This window comes from Molossus molossus, unplaced genomic scaffold (genome assembly GCF_014108415.1).
Source record: "Molossus molossus isolate mMolMol1 unplaced genomic scaffold, mMolMol1.p scaffold_m16_p_13, whole genome shotgun sequence".
NCBI classification, from domain to species: Eukaryota; Metazoa; Chordata; class Mammalia; order Chiroptera; family Molossidae; genus Molossus; species Molossus molossus.
Window position 1 is genome coordinate 73,896,299 of NW_023425348.1, and position 19,400 is coordinate 73,915,698.

The following is a 19,400-nucleotide window of genomic DNA, read 5'->3' on the forward strand; positions in this document are numbered from 1 at the left end:
AAGTGGTTAGGACACAGTCCTGGCACATGGTGACAGCTATTATCATCTCTATTATGTCCACCTCTTGGTGGCTGCTGCTCTTCTCATCACTCAGAAATGATCACAGTGGTAATGCTTTGGACCCAACAGCACAGCACAGATCAACCTATCGCTCTGGTTGTTCGAGTGTGGTCACTGACTAGAGAATAAGGGAACCACCCACTCGTGGGTGTTTGGAGCAGGATGATATAAGTTGAGTTCATTCACTCTTTTCTTGTTAACACACACGAGCAAAAGAGAAGCAAGGGAGGTCTATTTTTACCTCCCTCTCCACACTGATGAGAAAAGAGATGTTATTTCATCAAAATCTCAATTCAGACTGAGAACTTGGTCTAAATATAACCCATTCTTCAGGCAGAGACCGGCTTATTAAGTAGAGAACTTGGGAAGACTAGGACATTTGTTAGCTTCCCTCATTGCCTGATGAATTCTAATGGAAAGAGTGTGAATCCGTTGCGTTTACTTAGTGCAGATGAGAGAGGAAAGAACACTAAAAGATGAACTCTGCATTGTGGGTATATCGTTCTCATATGTTAGCATCTTCTGCAATGAGCTGGCTTGAGGCTAAACATCAGGGTCGATGCAGATTTCTTATGCCCTCCACAAAACCCATACAATTTTGAACTAGAGTGACTGTCTCTTTTTTAGTAGCTTCATCCTGTATAAAGTGGGAATACTTTTTGAGAGTGATCACTGGTATTTTAATCCCCTGTTTCTTCTAATCATGGCAAAGAATGCTAGTTATGCATCCTTCCCCTTCCCTTTGTTCTGGGACATTGTTCAGTAGTAACAGCTTCATGATGGGCCAAAGGATGGAGAGAAAACAGTTTTTATTTTCAGAGACTTCTTTGCTTGACCAATGCAGTTATAGGCTAAAGTGGCTAAAAGGACCACATCAAGGACCCAAGCTAGCCTCTCAGGACCTAAAAGAAAACCCAGCGATGTGATTCTTCTGCTTTCTCTATTCATTTCTTTATCACATGACCTGGTGATTTTGAGACAGGCTTTGTACCAAATTCCAAAAAGTGTTTTTCTTATAGAGTTATTTTCTTTATTAAGAGAAAGAAAGAGCGAGAGAGATTAACCAGGCAATTTAGCTCAAAATTGAAATGATAGATTCACAGATTTTTCCTAATCAAAGGCTGACTTTATGCCCCTGCATAATGACAGTGAGTTAGAAGGATCCCAATTCATTGAAGATTTCACTTATCAGCACCTGAAAAAGCACTGTTTCATTTGTAACACCCTGTTCCCCTTCCATACAAGGATTTAAAATGTTCTTTCTTTCTCTTGTGTTTGCAATGAACTTTTCCTCAAAACCATAAATTGGGGAACATAATGCTGTTATTTTCCTCTGAGGATTTAATTTCTAATATTCTTCTTCACCTGAAAAAGCTGTTCCCTATTTTTATCTACTGACTTTTTCTTCTTGTTGTTGACAAAGCTCTCCATCAAACTGAGTCCACAAGCCACTCAGTGAATTGGAATACAAACGAGAAGCGAGCCCTAACAAACTCGGCCATTGACAAGGTCTTCTTAAAATGCTGGGGCTCAGCGGCACATCCGGGCAGAGCCCTGCCAGGGAAAGCGGGTCTTGCTGCCAAGAAAAGCAGAAAGAGACCACAAATTGCTACCAAACTACTCCAAAATGTTCTCAACTTTCCAACAGCTCTGAAAAGATAAACTTCCCCAAGCCCAAGGGAGCCGAAGTATTTCACTCAAAATTTTCACAGGATACCAAAGGCGAAAACATAAGGCAGGATAAAATCTGCCTTGTGGGGTAGCCGTGGTGATTGAGTGAGATATTGCCTGAAGCACTGAACAGAGTACACAGCGTGTCACTGGGGTCCAGATGCCTGGCAGGGGCAGGGCAGTCCAGCTGGGCATGGCCCCATAACGCCACCAACTCTGCTTCTGTAGGCATGTCTCCCGAGGGTGCCAAGCTCGTACGCTCCGTTCTCTATCTCTGACCTGACTCCTGCCCTGGACCTCATGTTTCCTTCTTTCCTGCCTTTTTCCATCCTTGCCTCAACACTCAGATTGGGTTCACATTTATGTTATCTCAGCAATGACTCGGATCCCCTCAGAAGCTGGATATGGCCCCAAATCTTGGTGGCACCCCCTTGGACTGTTGACCATGGCCGTTTGCTACCTCCTCCTGATCTTCGTATCCCAGCTCTGCTCTATGGCTGCAGGCACTCAGCCCACCACACTAAGACTCCAGGGCAGGACAAGAAGAAGTTATAGAAAACAGTGAAGCCAGAGTTTCTTGGCTTATCTCCATCTAGTAAATAGGTGATTCCAGTTCAGGTGGTAGGAAAATATGCCATAAAGATTTATGGGGTTCAAAGCAGGCTTCTGTGCTAGACCTAGAACATGAGAACTTGAGGAAACGCTAGAAATCATCTGACTCCTGGCATTTTCCTCTGTTTGTGCCTTGTCTGATGGCACCGTGCCCCTCCCCCCCCCAGCGTGTGACCCAGCAGACCCCCAGGGCTGCAATGGAAAAGATGGCACTGGTTTAGCCATGTGCGTTTTCGGATCTATTTTAAAGAGCGGGTACCCAGCCAATGCCCCCGACACACACAGCCTAGAGAAGTACACACAGGAATCGAGTGGCACACTTGTTCTGTAGGTCAGAAGCCAACCGTTGTTTTATTAAAATGTGTGCAGGGCATGGGGAAGGAATAGACCACACTGTGCTGTGACAGAGTGCGCAGAGCCGACATCAACATCGTCCCAGGCTCCGCTGCGGGGGGCTGTCCCTTAGCTGCTCCTTGGAACTTGGTCTGGCTGGAGCCTTGCAAGTGACCTCGTGAAGCCAGGCCTCCGGGTCAACCCTCTCTTGACCAGGGCTGACCATGACATTCGCACCATTGAGGGGCAGGTGCTGAAGGCCCCAGGTTGGTCGGATGGGGACGTTTTCTTTGCTAGTCATATAGTCTTTATTGAACAGTTTTTGCCAGCAGATGTCTTTCCAAATGGCCCAAGCAGTTGGGGTGGCAGGGGCCTACCAGGAAGTGAGCCCTCCTCACCCTCCACTACTTCTGTCCTTGGACTCAGAAGCCCTGGCTCAGCCAAATTCAAGGGCAGAATCACACCTCAGGTCCACACAGCCTCATGCAATGCATGCACGGACGGACACACAGGCACGCTTCTCCGTTGGCCCGCGGCTCATTTCATGTTTCTCTCGATCCAGTCCTTAAAAGGCAGCACCTTGGTGAAGGCCGTGTAGAGGCTGTGGCTGCATGTTTTGTCGTAGCTCCAGCTGACCAGCCCCACCAGATGCCAACGCGGCTCAGGCGACGCCTGTCCCGGGAAGGACCCAGCCGCGACGCCGCCCGTCTCTGCCGTGCAGATGTCGGAAGGGGCGGCGGGGTCCCGGCTGGCACAGAACATGTTGTCCGTGACACTCACTGGGATGCCATGCTCTTCATGCTGCTCCTCACACGTCAGCGAGTCCACCACCCTGAACACCCCGGAGCGCAGCATGTCGTTCTTGAAGCCGGGGCTCCTCACGTCTGCCAGGACGTTCCAGCCGGCCACCGTGATGCGGGACTCCTGGAAGGCGGCGCTGAGGTCCCGAGTGGCCGCGAGGCAGATGGGCTGGACGCGGGTGCTGATGCGGGCCTTGTCCAGGAGCTTCAGGACAGCAATGTCCGCGTCCAGCAGGATGGGGTCGTAGTTGGGGTGCAGAATGATTGCAGAGATCTACACATGCAAGGAATGGTCAGCAATGGTGAGCAGCCAACTCCACAGTGGACAAAAGCAGGCAAGCTCTGGGGTTGAATTATGGGGCAGATGTCTAAGAGACAGCTGCACTTATTTGGAGATACTTTGCTCGAGGGATCATAGCAAGGAACTGCTCTATTCCCAGGGTTGCAAACTGAAATGCTTCCCGGGGCCTGGCAGAAAGTGTTGAACAAGTGGAGCGGAGAGGAGGCTGCAAAGAATGCGAGCGGACACTCCGTTTAAAGTGGCCAATTGCCACGTCGCTCCAGCTGACCACTGCCCTGAAGTAGTGGGACCAGCATTCCATCTTTGCCAGAGAATAGATTCCAGATCTTTATCTGAAACCTGATTTTTAAATGTTAGCAAATAACTGATTTAAAAATGACATGTTAGCCCAGCCGGTATGGCTCAGGGGTTGAGAGTCGACCCATGCACCAAGAGGTCGCCAGTTCGATTCCCGGTCAGGGCACATGCCAGGTTGTGGGCTGAATCCCCAGTATGGGGCATGCAGGAGGCGGCCAACCAATGTTCTTTCTCGTCGATGTTTCCATCTCTCCCTCTCCCTTCCTCTCTCTCTAAAAATCAATAAAGAAAAAAAAATTTTTTTTAAATGACGTTAACACTATCAAAACACAAACACCTACAGGCTACCACTTTGCAATCCCTGGTCCACTATGAACATTTCATTCATCTTCAACCCAGTAAGACTGACTGTTCCACAAGACTTTTCCATAAAAGTATTCCCCTATTGTCCCAATCCTTGCTTGTCACTCTCTTTGATAGGGGCCTCTCGGGCATACATCTGTGATACCTTGTAACATTTTATGTATATGTTCTATTATTTCACCTACGTTTGGGTGCATTTCCTCAGGGCTTCTCTTCAAGTGAACTAATCATGATACACACTAGTTTGTCTCTTCCACTACTAGCCTATGGACTCTTCAGGGCAAAAACCATGCCAAACATAGATTCAGTTCTGTATCTATTCCCTGTGAATTGTATACCGTGGAAACTCAACAGTGGATGGATGGATGGATGGATGGATGGATGGATGGATGGATGGATGGATTAATGGATAGATAAATGGAGGAACAAATGGATGGATGGATGGACAGACGGACGTATGGATGGATGAATAGATGGATGGATGAATAGATGGATGGAAAGGTAGATAAAAGAGAGGAAGAGAAGGAGGCAGGCAAGGAAACAGAAAAGAATATTATAAGTTGATTAGGAGTATCTTGGATGAAACCTCTCCATGTCCTCAAAGCCTACCCAGTGCCCTAAACATAATAATAGGTGGTTAACTTCTGATGACCACAGTGATAAATATTTGTTACTATTTTATTTTTACAACAGTGGAAGGGGAAAGACTCTGTAGTCTTTCTAGGTGCCCCTTTCTAGTAGTTGTCAATATGAAATACTGGGTCCCTGCTACCTGCCAGGCTCTGTGCTCAGGGGACAGGGCTGACCGTCACTGCTCTCCTAACGCTGGGAGTGTGCTGAGCCAGAGACCCGGTTTTCAGGGCGCAATCCTCCCTCACCCGCAAGCTCTGGATGGTCTTCTCGTCACGGTCGTCATCCCGGTAGAATTTTCCCAGGACGACTTTGAGGTCTGCTGTCTTGATCATGGTGACCTTCCCCAGGTCAGTGACGCAGTGGGCAGCCACTACCACGGTCCGCTCATTCACCAGGGCGCCGCTGCAGACCAGGAACCACTCCTCTTTGTGCAGGCTGTCACCGTGCACCCCGCTGACCCTCCTGTAGATGGCCGCCTGCCATGGCCAGCGCAGGCCCTGGGTCTTCGGAGCAGTGACGTTCTCAGTTTTTCCACAGACTATGGAGAAAACATTATCTCAGTAAATCAACTCAGACCTTCCCATCAAAAGGGGAAGGTGCCCCACAACCAGGAGAGGACAAACCCTTCTGTGTCATGACCCCTAAGCATCTAACTTATTTTTCTTTTCGCTTTCTGAAATATTAACCAATCACCTTGACATGGCTGACTGTCCAGTCTAGGATTAAGACCGGAGACTTCCAATCCCAGGCACTTACTGGACAGGGTACCTAATCTCTTACAGCCCCAGTAAAATGGATATAGTAATAGCAATTATCTCACAGGGTGAGATGATGCACAAAACCGGCTAGACTCAAAATATTATGACTATCATAAAGGGGACCACCATGAACTAACCCATACTGTTTTCCTTTGACAAAGTGGATGGGGAAGGTAGCTTAGTATCCGCAACACCCTTTTCCAGACACGTCTACGTATTATCTCAGTGATCATCATTCTAACCTTCTAAGTAATTAATACCTCATTGTCTAATAACAATAACCAAATTAACACCATTAGACAATGAGGATGAAAACTAGGGCTTGACGGGGTAACCAAGATGACATAACTAGAAGCTATCTGGCACCTTCAACCCCTTCCCCACTGGTGTTTAACGACAGCTCTCTCTCTTTTCTCCAAGTGAATAGGTTAGAATTGTCCACAAGAAAGTGCACCCCTCCACGAAAAATTATCTAAGATTGAATGAGTTTATTTCTTCTGGGTAATAAGTTTAAGCCAAAGAAAGGACACTCTAACTGGAATTTCAGACATCACCAAGCTAGGGAAAGGATTAGAGTACCATTTCTTTGGGCAAGAGACTTTTCCAAAATGAAAGGGTTAGTGGCTTTTTACAGGCCACCATGTAGGAGGTGAGCTTCCCCGACGCAAGGACCAGCCTTGACTCACTAGGGATGCAGGATGGGGCACGCCCACTCCACTTTCCAGTTCTCAGACAGGTCCTCCGGCTGCTGCCCAGACGGCGGTAGAAAGGTGAGATGCACTCATACTGGAGCTGGGTGTGCAGATGTTGGTACCCAGTGGGCAGCTCTCCGAAGGGAAGGGCCGGCTTCTTAGTAGGGGCACCCTGCAGTTTCTGCTTGCTGAAGGCCGATGAGTACAGCTGGTGCAACGGTGTCTCCCTGCATGGGGCACGTGGCCCAGAGCAAGAGCAGAGCGAGACAGCCATCGTGGCCTGTTAGCTCCGTGCCAATCCCCGTGTAGATTCTTGGTCACATCAGAGGAAAACCATGGATTCTGTCGCTCTCCCCTTCCTTTCAGTCTCTCTTTTTCTCTCTTCCTCTTTCCCCTCCCCTCTCTCTCTCTCTCTCCCTCACACACACACACACATGCACACACACACACACACACACACTCCCTCTACCATTGAGAGAATTATCTGGCACACTACAACCTTCATTTCATTCTCCATTTCCATTCCTGGCACTTCTCCATCTGCCTAAGATTTTAGCCAGAGGATAATATCTGACATAATAGCTGCTATCCACCGGAATACTATACATGCACACACACAAATTAATTGTGAAATTAAACAGGAAAGGAAGTTCATTTGAATGAGAGAAATCCTGGCATATTTTCTTTTTCTCGCACCATTATCATAATGGGGCAATATCAGAAATTGACTTGAACTAAACTGTTTCTACAGTAGCTTGATTTGGCAATTAGCAGATGTAATTAGCACACCTCAGAGAATAGAGCTTTCTCTCAGGGCACATCGATTGGGAAAAATGTGGAGCGTTGTGTGTAAATGTCAAAAGGTTTTTTAAATGAGCCCTGAAGTTGAAGCCCCCGGAGACCACTCGGGGATTCTTAGGGGAGATGTACGCACATCATACAGCTTGTGTTCATTTGATATCGGTGCGTAATGATTGTTCACTGAGAAGTTGGAATTCCTTCAGGAATCAGTGTTCTCGTTCCTGTTTCATGAATGGAGGGAGGAAGCCCAGAAAGGTGAGTGACAGTGCCTGGGGGCACACAGCAAGTAAGACAGTCCCCAGGCAGCACTCAGCACGGGATGCCCACCGGCTGTCCTGCCGCACCCATCTGACATCATCCTAAGCGATCTATTTCACGCGTCTCTCCAGTACATTTCCCAGAGCAGATACTCCAACCACAACGATTTCATTCGACAGATCTCCAGGTTGTGTTCAGAACCAGGTCTGCAGTTGAGGGAGCCTCCGGACTGGGCCAGCTGGGGAAGGTCTACACTGCCTTTGGGGGTTCCTGGGTAAGCCAGGCTGCAGCAGCCTGTCTTCCAGAAAGATCCTTAAATCCAAATGTTAGGCTTGCTTTCTCCTCTGCACGTGACCCCTGGCACCCTGGCACCTCGGCACCTCGCCTCCCATTACAATTGCTTTTAAAATGCAAAGCTGAGCGTCTTTTTTTTTTTTTTTTATCCTCACCCGAGGACATTTTTCCATTTTTTGTTCAGGTAGAGTAGGAGGGGGAGAGAGGAACAGAGAGAGAGAGAGAAACATCGACGTGAAGGGACACATCGAGTGGCTGCCACCCGCACGACTGACCAGAGCCGGGGACAAACTGCAACCGAGGTACATGCCCTTAGCGGGAACCGAACCCGGGTCTCTCCGAACCGCAGGCCGACGCTCTAACCGCTGAGCCAAACCGGCCAGGGCAAAGCTGAGCGTCTTTTTGACAGCTCAGGGCCTCCTCTATAAGATGTGCCCTGGGGAAGGACAGGTGTACCAGGCTCATCCACTTAGTGAGAGTCCAGCCCAGTGAATCACAAAGATCAGAAAAGGGGGCGGAATTTGGAAAGGCCTCGCCTGAGAGGGAAAGAGAGAAATGGACTGAGATGGCTGGAGGGAGGGTGAGAGATGGATGACTATCCTGATGGAAGCACATTTCAGGTCACTGGGTCGGGGTCAGTTCTAGTCCCTAGGCTACTATTTCCAAAAACAATAGCTACGACTGACAGGTGTTCATAAGGGTAAGGTGTTCTGCTGAGGCCTTTCCCTGGGCTTAAAGTTCAGTGCACACGGGAGCAGACCCTGAAGACTTCAGACCCTGAGAACCCCGGGCTTGCATCCTGGCTTTGCCACTTCTTCCGCCAGCGTGACCTCGGGCAAGCTCCGCAATTTCTCTGAGCCTCAATTTACCCATCAGTAACAAAAACGGTAATAACATGTATAATGCAACACTGATGATAATAATAATAAGACCTCCTTTGCAGGTTGTAGTGAAATGAGCGGGGAAGAGCTGCAGGCACACAGCGAAAATCAAAGTTAGTGTTGCACTGAACCCTTACAACAGTCCCTGAGACGGATGCTAGTGTGATGACGCTTGTTTTTCGAACGAGGAAACGGAAGGCTCCGCGAGCTTAGGAACTTGCCGGAGAATACCCGGCCCTGAAGGGAGCCGGACCGGGTGGTGTGCCCGCGTTCGTCCGTCCGCTTCAGGCACTGAGGAAACGTGTCCGAGGTGCCCGCTACGTGGTAGGCACCATTCTAGGTGCTGCGCTTCGGCAGGAACGAAGCGGCCATGCTCCTGCACGTGTCACTTTTCTGTGTTTTGGTGGGACTGGGGAGGGGAGGATGAAAATGGAACAAAGAAAGCAAAAAAACGTGTGTGAGACAACAGGCAGAGATGGAAAGTGAAGCACCGTAAGGCCCGACCGTGCTGGGTAAAGAAGTCAGCTCAGCAATCAGGGTGCAGGAGAGGGGTTGCTATTTTTTTTTAATTTTTTTTTATCCTCACCCAAAGACATTTCTCCATTTTTTTGTTCAGATAGAATGGGAGGAAAAGAGAGGAAGAAAGAGAAAAACATCGACGTGAAGGGACACATCGAGTGGCTGCCACCTGCATGACTCAACCAGGGCCGGGGACAAACTGCAACCGAGGTACATGCCCTTAGCGGGAACTGAACCCGAGTCTCTCTGGACCACAGGCCGACGCTCTAACCGCTGAGCCAAACCGGTCAGGGCGGGGTTGCTGTGTTTTTCAGGTAGAGCTGAGCAGAGAACTGGAGGAGGCATTCAGCCTTACTGAAATTCGGGGGAAGCAGGCCCCGGACAGACATGCAAAGGTTCTGAGGGGGAACCGTGCTCGGAGGGGTCAGGGAAAAGCAAGGGGCCAGTGTGGCTGGAGTGGAGAGAGCGAGGGGAGGGTGCTGGGAGATGAGATGAGAAGCATATTTCCTACAAAATTAGGGAAGGAGAAGTAGAAATGGGTCCATTCTCTTCCCACTGGGCTGCCCCTCCGTCTTTCTAGGGAGAGGCTGGGAGGGTGTGCCTGAGGGCTCACCGCCCTCCTGGGGCTGGCATTTACCCCTCGTTCCTGGGCTCCACCGGCCCCGTCACCTGATGGGTGACTAGAAGAACATCTTCCCGAGCCACAGCTGGCTGCATCTGGCAGGAATGCCATCTCCCTAGAACTGCCGTATGAATCCACAGAAATTTCAGGAAGAGTCAAGTACTGGAATCCAGTTCACCAAAGAGCTTCTTGAAGTCTCACTCCCCAGCAGCCACCTACTTCCCCACAGCCCAGTGACATCTGTACATTGTCCAGCAGGCGCTACCTCTTGGCTAAAGGCAGCTGGCTAATAGGCCGCCATCTAGCCAGCCTCTTCTCTCATGGCCGGTCAGCACTAAGTGTCCCCAGGAAAACCCAGGCTGCCTGGCCAAACACACACAGGTGGGAAAAGGGCGGAAGAGGGAACCTTCACCCTCCTTGGCCTTTGAAGCAGGGTCCAGGTGTTTCCACCTCACCTTGACTGAACCTGCATGGGAAGGACTCTCCGTCTCACCAGGTCCGAGATCTTTGGTTCTCGGCAGGCTGGGGAAAAAAGAAACAACGCTGGGTGATCTTTCCCCACTTTAACTGTGCACATCATTCATTTCCGCTTCCTACCTGAGCACCTTTTCTGGGTACCAGGTGCACATTCCCCGGGCTCTCAGAGGTGGGACATGTCAGCCAAGCCTGGACAGCTCCCTCAGCCAAAGAGCATGCTGCCTTGCATCTAAGTGACACCCCTCTGAAGAACCCAGGTACACGCCTCTGAAGAGCTGCTCCAGCTGTGTGATTTGAAACAGATAATCGACTAGGATTATCTGTTCACATAACCAGTATTAGCAAACTTGGTAAAAAAGGGAGTAGAAGTCAAAGCAACGGTTCTGAAATCCAGCCCAGCATAGGGAATTCCAAGGTTGTCACTTACAAACAGACAGCAGTGTCGATCAATAAGTCTTAGGTAACTGATTCCTCCACGCCCTTTCTCAGCAACTAAGGCTCCTAACAATCATTTGAGGGTGAGTCAAAGCCCCATTGAATTTTGGAGTCTTTTCTTCTTCACAAGTAAAAAGAAATCCTACCCATCTCACTCTCTCGTTCGAGCAGCCAACATTCATCTAATTAGCAACCTCGGGAACTTGGGGTTGCATTAACTTGTAAGAGAAGAGTTGACAAACATCTCCAAGGGCATATGTAACACCGTTTCCATGGTTAATGAAACCCAGAATCGGGGTCTGTGCTGGTGGGGATGAAAGTGCCTTCTGGCTAAAGCCTAAAGTGATTTAGCCCTTTCACAAACCATTCCCTTTCATTCCTTTTCCCATGATTAGGGTTGTTGACAAATACCCAGAAGGGAAAGTGGAGGATTGAGGCAATTATCCGGGTAATCTAGGCCAAGGACACGCTTTTCTTCCCTGGAAACAGCCAATCATTGTGACCTGCCCCCCAAAGAGAGGGGCTGCTGACCTGGACACATCCCCACTGCCTCGTAAGGGCCAAACTTCTCCACACAACTTTCCATGTTTTCTGGTCCCAAACGCCTTTTTCCCTTTACCTTCCAGATCCCCAGGTTGCCTCGCTCTGATATGAAACGATTGTTTCGCCGCTCACACCTCTTCCAACTGGAATACCGTCCCAACTCCTCTTCAACTCTGCACACCTTCCCCAGCCTCGGACGGGCTCCAGCCCTGCTCTGGTCATGCAGCCGCCCCTGTGTCAGGCAAGGGCATCGCTCCCTCCTCAGAACACACGACTCCTCTGTCCCTAGATCTCTGTCTTCAGTGCTCAAGGGTTTCTGTCTTTGGAGTATGTTTTGAAACGTTTTGACATCTCACACCTCCCTCCACCTAGGCTGGCAGGGTGGATGTGTCTGCTGTGTTTTATGTCCTGCATTAGCTGCATATTTCAGAGAAAGTAGACAAATGTAGCTATACACATGCATGCTGATTGCTTCACTTCTTGGGTCCCTGGGTTTGCTGTGAGCAGGGTGAGCAGGGCCTTTGGCAGTCCAAGACAGAGGCAAATGTTTTTAGGGATGGTTTCCAAGCTAAGATGAATAAATACATGGCTCCAGCGAGAACTTAAGAGAGAGCGGCATTTCCCCAGCGGCTCAACATGCATGGGAGCTACCAAAGCCTACCAACTCCACCTCTGTTTCTAGAGACTTCAGAAATATCTGCAAGTTACCTTTTATGCAGATGGGCTGCTTCCCTGACCACTGTCCATTCTGCTGGCAAGTTCTGTTCTCGTTGCCACTGAGAACATATGAGTTGTTACAAAAAAAGGACAGGACGGTGCCGATTTTTGCGTGGCGCCCACTGAGGAGCCCGGGGCCTCCTGTTATTTTCTTGTACCCATTGACCGGACCTCCAGGGTCGGAGCAGTTTCTTTCTTCAACGACTAAAGAGAGAATAAAAGAAGAGCTATTAAAGGTCTGAAGCGTTCCATTTCAGAAACGAATCTTTTCATGATTCATTGAATGAAAAGGGCAGTGATACGGAGCCAGCCGACAAGGGCTCTCGACGCAATTACCAAGAAGCAACTTGCGATAGAAAATGCATGTATTCGTCATGGCTTCCCCCCTTTTCAATGACTGATTCTGAAATTTAAAAACATTTCATTCTCCAGGTAAAGAAATTTTATATGACAACTGGCTCTCATATAATCATGTTCATTTCTTTCTCACAGTGTGGGAGCTGGGCAGGCCTGGACAAGATAAACACTTCACCTAGATGTTGTGATCGGTGTAGTAGAGTTCTTGTTTTTCAGCGTTGTTGTATTATCTCCTCTGTTCCCTAAAGCTTGAGCAGTTAAATTAGACTCTTTCCTATCCGTGTTGTACCCCGAAAATAGAACTGATGAGAAGCAAGAGTGCATCTACGAAAATGAATTTAGATTTTATATTTCATCTTCAGGAACATAAGTGTGTTGAAAGTTATAGTTAAAAATACTAGAGCACAATATACATTCAGAGATACAACAAATTTCCCTTGATGTCCAAATATAACTTTGCATCTAAACACTTACCAATATTCATTACGAAGGTATTTCTATTCTCTAATTCATGTTGGACAGCCAGTTAAAGTAGAAATAGCATCACGAGCTATTCTGAGCACTGAACAGGATATTAGATATATCCTGGAAATATTCTATCACATAGATAACATATTTTTCTCAAATGGATTGTGACACAACACTGGATAATACTTGCCTAAGGACACAGAGCAAGTCCCCTGAAGAATCCAACATTTAATAACTGAGTTTGGGTACCAGTCCCTCTGTTAACCTCCCTACTCTCTTTTTAATCCTTTCTTCTAAGACACGGGCTCATCTCCATAAAACAGTTTCCATCATGCAATGCAGTCATGCATTTGACATGATTTTCTTCCCATAATGGTCCCAATTACCTTTCAAGCAACTTGCCCCCAGGCAAGAAAAAGAATCTCCATTCAGAAAACACTTTAAAAATATTTGACAACTAAAAACTAATAATTTTCCTATGTGCCATTTGGCAAGGTTGCTAATATTAGCTAAATTACAGACTGTTTACCCCAAGGTTGCCGATAGGCCAAGTGGCGGATAATCTCAATGATACTCTGTGCTTCTGGGCCATGTCATAGGAGCCGTTTCCCTGGTGGTTGACTCCGAAAACCCATCTGAAGTGTAAAAAAGCCTTCACTGAGTGAGCTTTTAAAAACTCCGATATGGTGTAGGGAGTGAAGTTTCAAGTGGACCCGGAAAGCCCCGGGGCTCGTACATCCGGGAACACCCACACGGGAAGGAAGGGGCAGGGAGCGCATTCCACACTGCTCGTGATGGGGCTGCCTTCTGTGGTACAGACCCATTCAGTGCTCAGCATGGAGCCAGCAGCGACCCACAGGAGCCACAGACCGCAATCGTCTCAAAAGCATGGTGCGTTACACCTGCAAGTTTTAGAATATGGAGTTGGTCAAAGTCAAGAGAGTTCTCATAAAAATCTGTATTACCAGCTTCCGACAAAATCCCGGTCTGGAAACCCGGGGTTTGTATTGCCAGTGGCCCTGAAAAGTGGCTCGCAGTTCGACAAGGGCGGCGTTCTTCACCGGGCCTCAGCCCCACCCGCTGCCTGGCTCTGTAGGTACTTGGATCTTGGCCAGTTAGCCTATCAAAGCGCAATGATCTGTGTCAGTGCAGTTCTTCATCCACTTTGAGCTTTGCTTGCCAGAGCCCATGGCCAAGAAAGATTGGGTGATACTAAGGACCAGTCCTGAAACACTGAAAGACAATGAACCAGACCCAGGCCACTCAGTCTCAGCAGAAGATAAGACTCTGCCACTGCAAGGCTGACAGCCAGGGTCTTCTCCTCCTTGGAAGCAGGTGCTTCCACAGTCCTCTAGGCTCCACCCATGACTTCCCATGTGCAGAATCCTCATGGGTCTTACTTCTATTTCATGCAATGTGGGTGTAACTAGCTGGAACTTTGAAGAGTTCTCGAGCCCTTGAAGGTAAAAAAGTGTTAGGATAATTCAGGTCCTTTGTTTCTCCCACTAAGGAGGCTGTACAAGAAGACATAAAGAAAAGCTGACTCAGGATGTCCCGGCACGGCTGCCAAGGCTGAGGAATTCTGCCCTATTTCTGTAATTCTCAGGTGCAGGCTCTTGCACTAGGCGATATGTCTGACATCAGGCCACATGTATTTTTTCCTGTAGTATTCCTTTACTCCAATCCCCAGAAAAGATGTAATAAAATCAACAATGCATCTTAAGCTTGATGAGATCCTAATATAGAGAACTATTATTTCGTTTTAAGTTACTATTCATAGGATAGAGCCCAGTGATGCTTCTGAGTCGGAGTCCAAAGGAAGGCAAGACGCTACAGTTAAAATCCAAGAGAAAGACAGACAATAGAAACAGACTTATAAAGGATCCGGATAGTGTAGTTGTTTAACACTTAAAAATAATCGTGCTGAACATGTTCAGGGAAATAAAAGACAAAATAGAGAACTTCCATAGAAAACTAAAAATCTTGAAAAATAACCAATGGAGAAACCTAGAACTGAAAAGTTATAGTGACAGAAATTAAAAACTCAGTGGAGGAGTTTACTAGAAAATCAGATGCAGCTTAAAAGTATTAATAAACTAAAAGATAACTTCAAAAAATCAGAATGAAGCCCAAGGGACAAAAAGCTGGGAAATTTATAGAAAAATATAAGGGACACTGGGGACACAGTGAGAAGGTTAATAACACATGTAATCGGCATCCCAGAAGGAGAAGAGAGAGAGAGCAAAAACAATATACAAAGATATAAATCTGCAAACTGTCCGAAACAGATGAAAGACATCAACCTACAGATTTACAAAGTCCAAAGCCAGATAACCATGAAGAAAAGCACACACAGACATAATACATAAAAACAAAAACCAAAAGAAAACTAATTAAAACACCCAAAGGGTGAAAAGGGGGCTGGAAAAACATATTTTAACATAATTATGGTCATTATCTCTGGCTTATAACTTTAAAAATGACTTCTGCTTCTTTATACTTTTTTTCCAAGTTTTATACTCAGAAAAATGTAACCATAAAAGTTTGCTATTAGTTTTGTTGTTGCTTCTGTTATTTTTTTAAGCTCAGTATCAGGCAAAATGGTTTGGGTCATCCCTACTAAGCCTGTAAACCTAGATTAACTGTTCCATATCTTTCTTTTGTTTCTGTATTCTCTCCATGTCATGCAAATCTCTTATCGGAGCGTAATCCAGATTTGCATGAACTCAAATTTAAATGAGTTTTGTCACTAGACTCTGGAGAAAAAAGAATGGCCCCCAGGATCAGCTAAATACAGGTTCAAATAATCATTTGGTTCTCAGTGCCCAGGATAAGCGCACCGTAGGTGCTTAATAAATACAGTGATACCTTGGTTCTCGAACGCCTCGGTTTTCGACCAAATGGAGATTCGAGAAACTTTTGTCTCGGAATCCGAACAAACATTTGGAACTCGAACTTCCGAGATGAGCTGAATGGCGTTCATTCGGCCCAGCGCGCCTTGCTGGCGTCATCAGTGTGAGTGCAGAGAGAGAGTCACGCTTTGTGGAGTCACGCTTTCCTATTGGTTTCTTTGCTTCGGTTCTCGAACAATTCGGTTCTCGACCGTCCTCCTGGAACGAATTATGTTCGAGAACCGAGGTATCATTGTATTTGCTGGTGGCCGGAAGAGATAAAGAGAGAAATTTATTAATTCTTCCACTTAATGAACTAGGGCATGGGAAAATGATTCAATCTGTCTAAGCCTTCCATTTCTCGTCTGTAAAACAGGATAATACCACTTATCTGTCTGGGCTGGTTTGAGAAGTAATTTAAGTAACACATAGTCTCCTTTTCCCTTGTTTGCCTTTATTTACATGGCTCTCAACTGCCTTTAAGAGTTAATTCTCCAAATTCATATACCTTATGAAAGAAAAACCCACAAAGAAATCTAAGTACCCATTATTGGCCCCATTTGAGTAATAGGTAATGTTCCACTCTATTTCCTGGCCTCCCATGATGGGCTTCCAGATGGGGCCAGTGTGTTGATTAGGGCTTCTGGGTACCAACCATGGTCTCTGAACACTGATTTCTTTTCATCCTTAAAATTATATTCCTGCATCAAATATCCCCTGGACATTATTCTCTCTTCCCTCTCACTTATTTCCCGTATTTCCAAGTCTGTGCCTTCTCCTGTGATGCTTTGTAGACAATTCTAAGACTTCCTCCAACCATCCTTTTTCTCCTGTCGGGTTCATAGACCATCAGCATCTCATCAGAGCATCTTCCTCGGGTTAGATTTCAAAACAAAACTCTTCCCTCCCACCTCCTCACCGGTCCTTTTTCAGAAACCTTTTCATCTCCCCATCAAACCGATTCATGATTCTTTTCTATGTGATTTTTCAAGGCTTTGTGTTCCATTTCTCCTCAGAGGGATGGACGTTTTCACACAAAGTCGAACGAGAATTGAAAATGTCTGCATCTCTAGTCTGAAGGAGCATCAAGCTCCTGCTTTGCTAAGTAAAATAGTCCATGATTAACAATAAATAGCATACTGCCCCATTACTTTTGTGACTCAGCCCGGGGACACAAACACATTAGGTTCAGCAAGCCCTTACATACTATTTCATGAACAAGAACAGGACTTGAAAGTACATTTTTCTGGGATACTATTTCATATAAACACTTAAAGACCTTCTCCACCCTTGTCAGTTTTTCTCAGGGCAACAGTGTGCGGTGGTTTGTTGTGGTGCCACTTTATGAGTAGGCAATGGCTTTGTAACTTCCGTAGTGAACACTATGGGTGCCCCACCCAGGTCCCTGTGCATCTTTTTACCACATTAACTTCTACACGTGAGCTTTATTGCTGAGAGCTGGCACCTGCCACCTTCAGAGGCTGCCCTCGGGCATGGGCACCATCTTACTCAAATGAAGAGCTGAAAAATACCTCCCTTTCTATCCCTTCCTTGCACACCTGGTGTTGCCTATAGCCAGTGACTGATAGATGTGACTATGCAAGTCCAACTTCTGTCCCTCCAGGTGTCCTGTAACTCGCAGCACCTCACGGGAGGGGGCTGAGGCCGGGAGTTCAGTTGAAATCACTCGATTTCTTCCTTCCTGTCTTGCTGCCCCAGTTCCCTACTGGCTGATCCTGGGAGTACGTTCTTTACTAAATCATATGGACCCAAATGCTTGGCTCAGAATCTGTTTTGGGGAGAAACTAACCTTGACCTGGGGCATCAGGCAACTCGTGTCTTCCCATAGCAGCGCTCCTGGGAGGTGAGACCCAGAGAGGTGGTCTCTCAACCCTGAGCGCCGAATCTGCGTGTCTTCCAGCGCTCTGGGAGGGCCTGGGGGGATGACAGCAGGGCAACTGGAAAGGCTGGATCCCATCGGAGGGCCCCGCCTCCGCAGATACGCTCGGGGTCCAGGCCAGCCCCACACCGCAGGGCTGTTCGATCTGAAGGGTCCGGGTGCTCTGAAACCATGGGCGTCCCCAAGCTACACGGTGTGGACCTAGAATCCACCACCCGAGGGTTCTCCCCAATGTTTGGTGCTGTCTGAGTACAACCCTGGGACACAGAGGAGGCCCCGACAGTGACTGAGACTAAATTTCTTATGATTCGGAATTATGGGCCTTTAGGATTGGATGTAAGTTGATTTAAAGCAAGTAAAGCTTTATCTTTCGCTCTCCTATGTGACTGATACACTGAGTCACTCTCGAGACGAGGTAGCTGAGATGATCAGGTCTAGAACATCTATAAGAAATGAGCATGATAATGGCGACATCAGGGAGTAGGTCAGGAAAATGTGGGCATTTTTAGGAACAGTGGCCCTTCAGTGTGCACTACTGTCACATTTTCTGTGCCCTCTCATCAGGACAGTTACATTGAATGTGACAAAAGGACGTTCATATTCTTCATCCCTGACCTAGGGGATGGACACACCTCCCTATCCTCCCAATGATCACAAAACTCGGGGGGCAGATCCCAGCGGTGGCAAGAAAACAGACCTCTTCTTCCTTTAGATCACCGTCCACCAATATACCTTGCTCACAGATGACCTTTTGCTGAATGAGTCTGGAATGTTAACATGCTACAGCACACCGGACGCCTGTGAAAATCTGTCTTTTCCTTTGGCTTCAGTCTCAAAGCTATAAATTTAAATTTGGACACAAGATCTATGAAAAGCCCCCAGGAACCAAAGAATCCCATCCTTTTGAAGGCCAGCATGTGGCCCTATGGAGACAGACCGTGGAGTGCTGTGACCTATTGATCTCACTGATTTTCTTGCAACATGTATTTAGTGAGTGTGTCCTATGTGCCCAGCAGGACAAGGCATTGGCAGATGTTTTCCTGTAACTTTAATACAGGAATTTTTAGTTTAAATCCAGAAATAGGAATTATGTCATTTAAGGCTTGAGACATCTCAAGGTTCTCCACAGCCTCACTTAAGCACTTAAAAAATATGTTTTGGACCTTCCTTCCCGTTCCTTATCCCCCAGGTCTTCGGGGGAGTAGATAGATATAGATATAGATATAGATATAGATATAGATATAGATATAGATATAGATATAGATATAGATAGATATATAGATATATAGATAAATGTGTGTGTGTATATATGTATGCATTTTTTTCATTGGCACTAATTTATCCAAAGAGATTAGTGCCTTCCTTAAATGTGCTTCTAAAATATGCCCTGGCCGGTTTGGCTCAGCGGTTACAGCGTCGGCCCATGGACCAATGAGTCATGGGTTCGATCCTGGTAAAGGACATGTACTTCGGTTGTGGTTTGTCCCCGGCCCTGGTCAGGGTCATGCGGGAGACAACCAGTCCATGTGGCTCTATCACATCGATGTTTCTCTCTGCCTCTCTCTCTCTCCCTCCCTCCCACTCCATCTGATAATAAGTAGAAAAATATCCTCAGGGGAGGAATGAAAAAACAAAACAGAAAAATAAAATTGCACCAGAACTTAGGACCCTAACCAAGGAATAAAATAAAGGTAATCATGGGGGCCTTAAATGAATT

The 19,400-nt window shown here is 47.0% G+C and overlaps 1 protein-coding gene across 1 annotated transcript in view; it reads right to left on the reverse strand.

Annotated features, from left to right (window-relative positions):
• Positions 1-2,910: 2,910 nt before the first annotated feature.
• Positions 2,911-19,400, reverse strand: part of PAMR1 (peptidase domain containing associated with muscle regeneration 1) — a 69,478-nt gene continuing 52,988 nt past the window's right edge. Inside the window, exons 7-11 of the mRNA XM_036258846.1 lie at positions 12,059-12,271; positions 10,351-10,417; positions 6,515-6,747; positions 5,316-5,608; positions 2,911-3,750 (exon numbers count right to left, since the gene is read on the reverse strand). Coding sequence (XP_036114739.1) covers positions 3,214-3,750; positions 5,316-5,608; positions 6,515-6,747; positions 10,351-10,417; positions 12,059-12,271 — 1,343 coding nt within the window. The 3' untranslated portion in view covers positions 2,911-3,213. The remainder of the gene's footprint in view (positions 3,751-5,315; positions 5,609-6,514; positions 6,748-10,350; positions 10,418-12,058; positions 12,272-19,400) is intronic.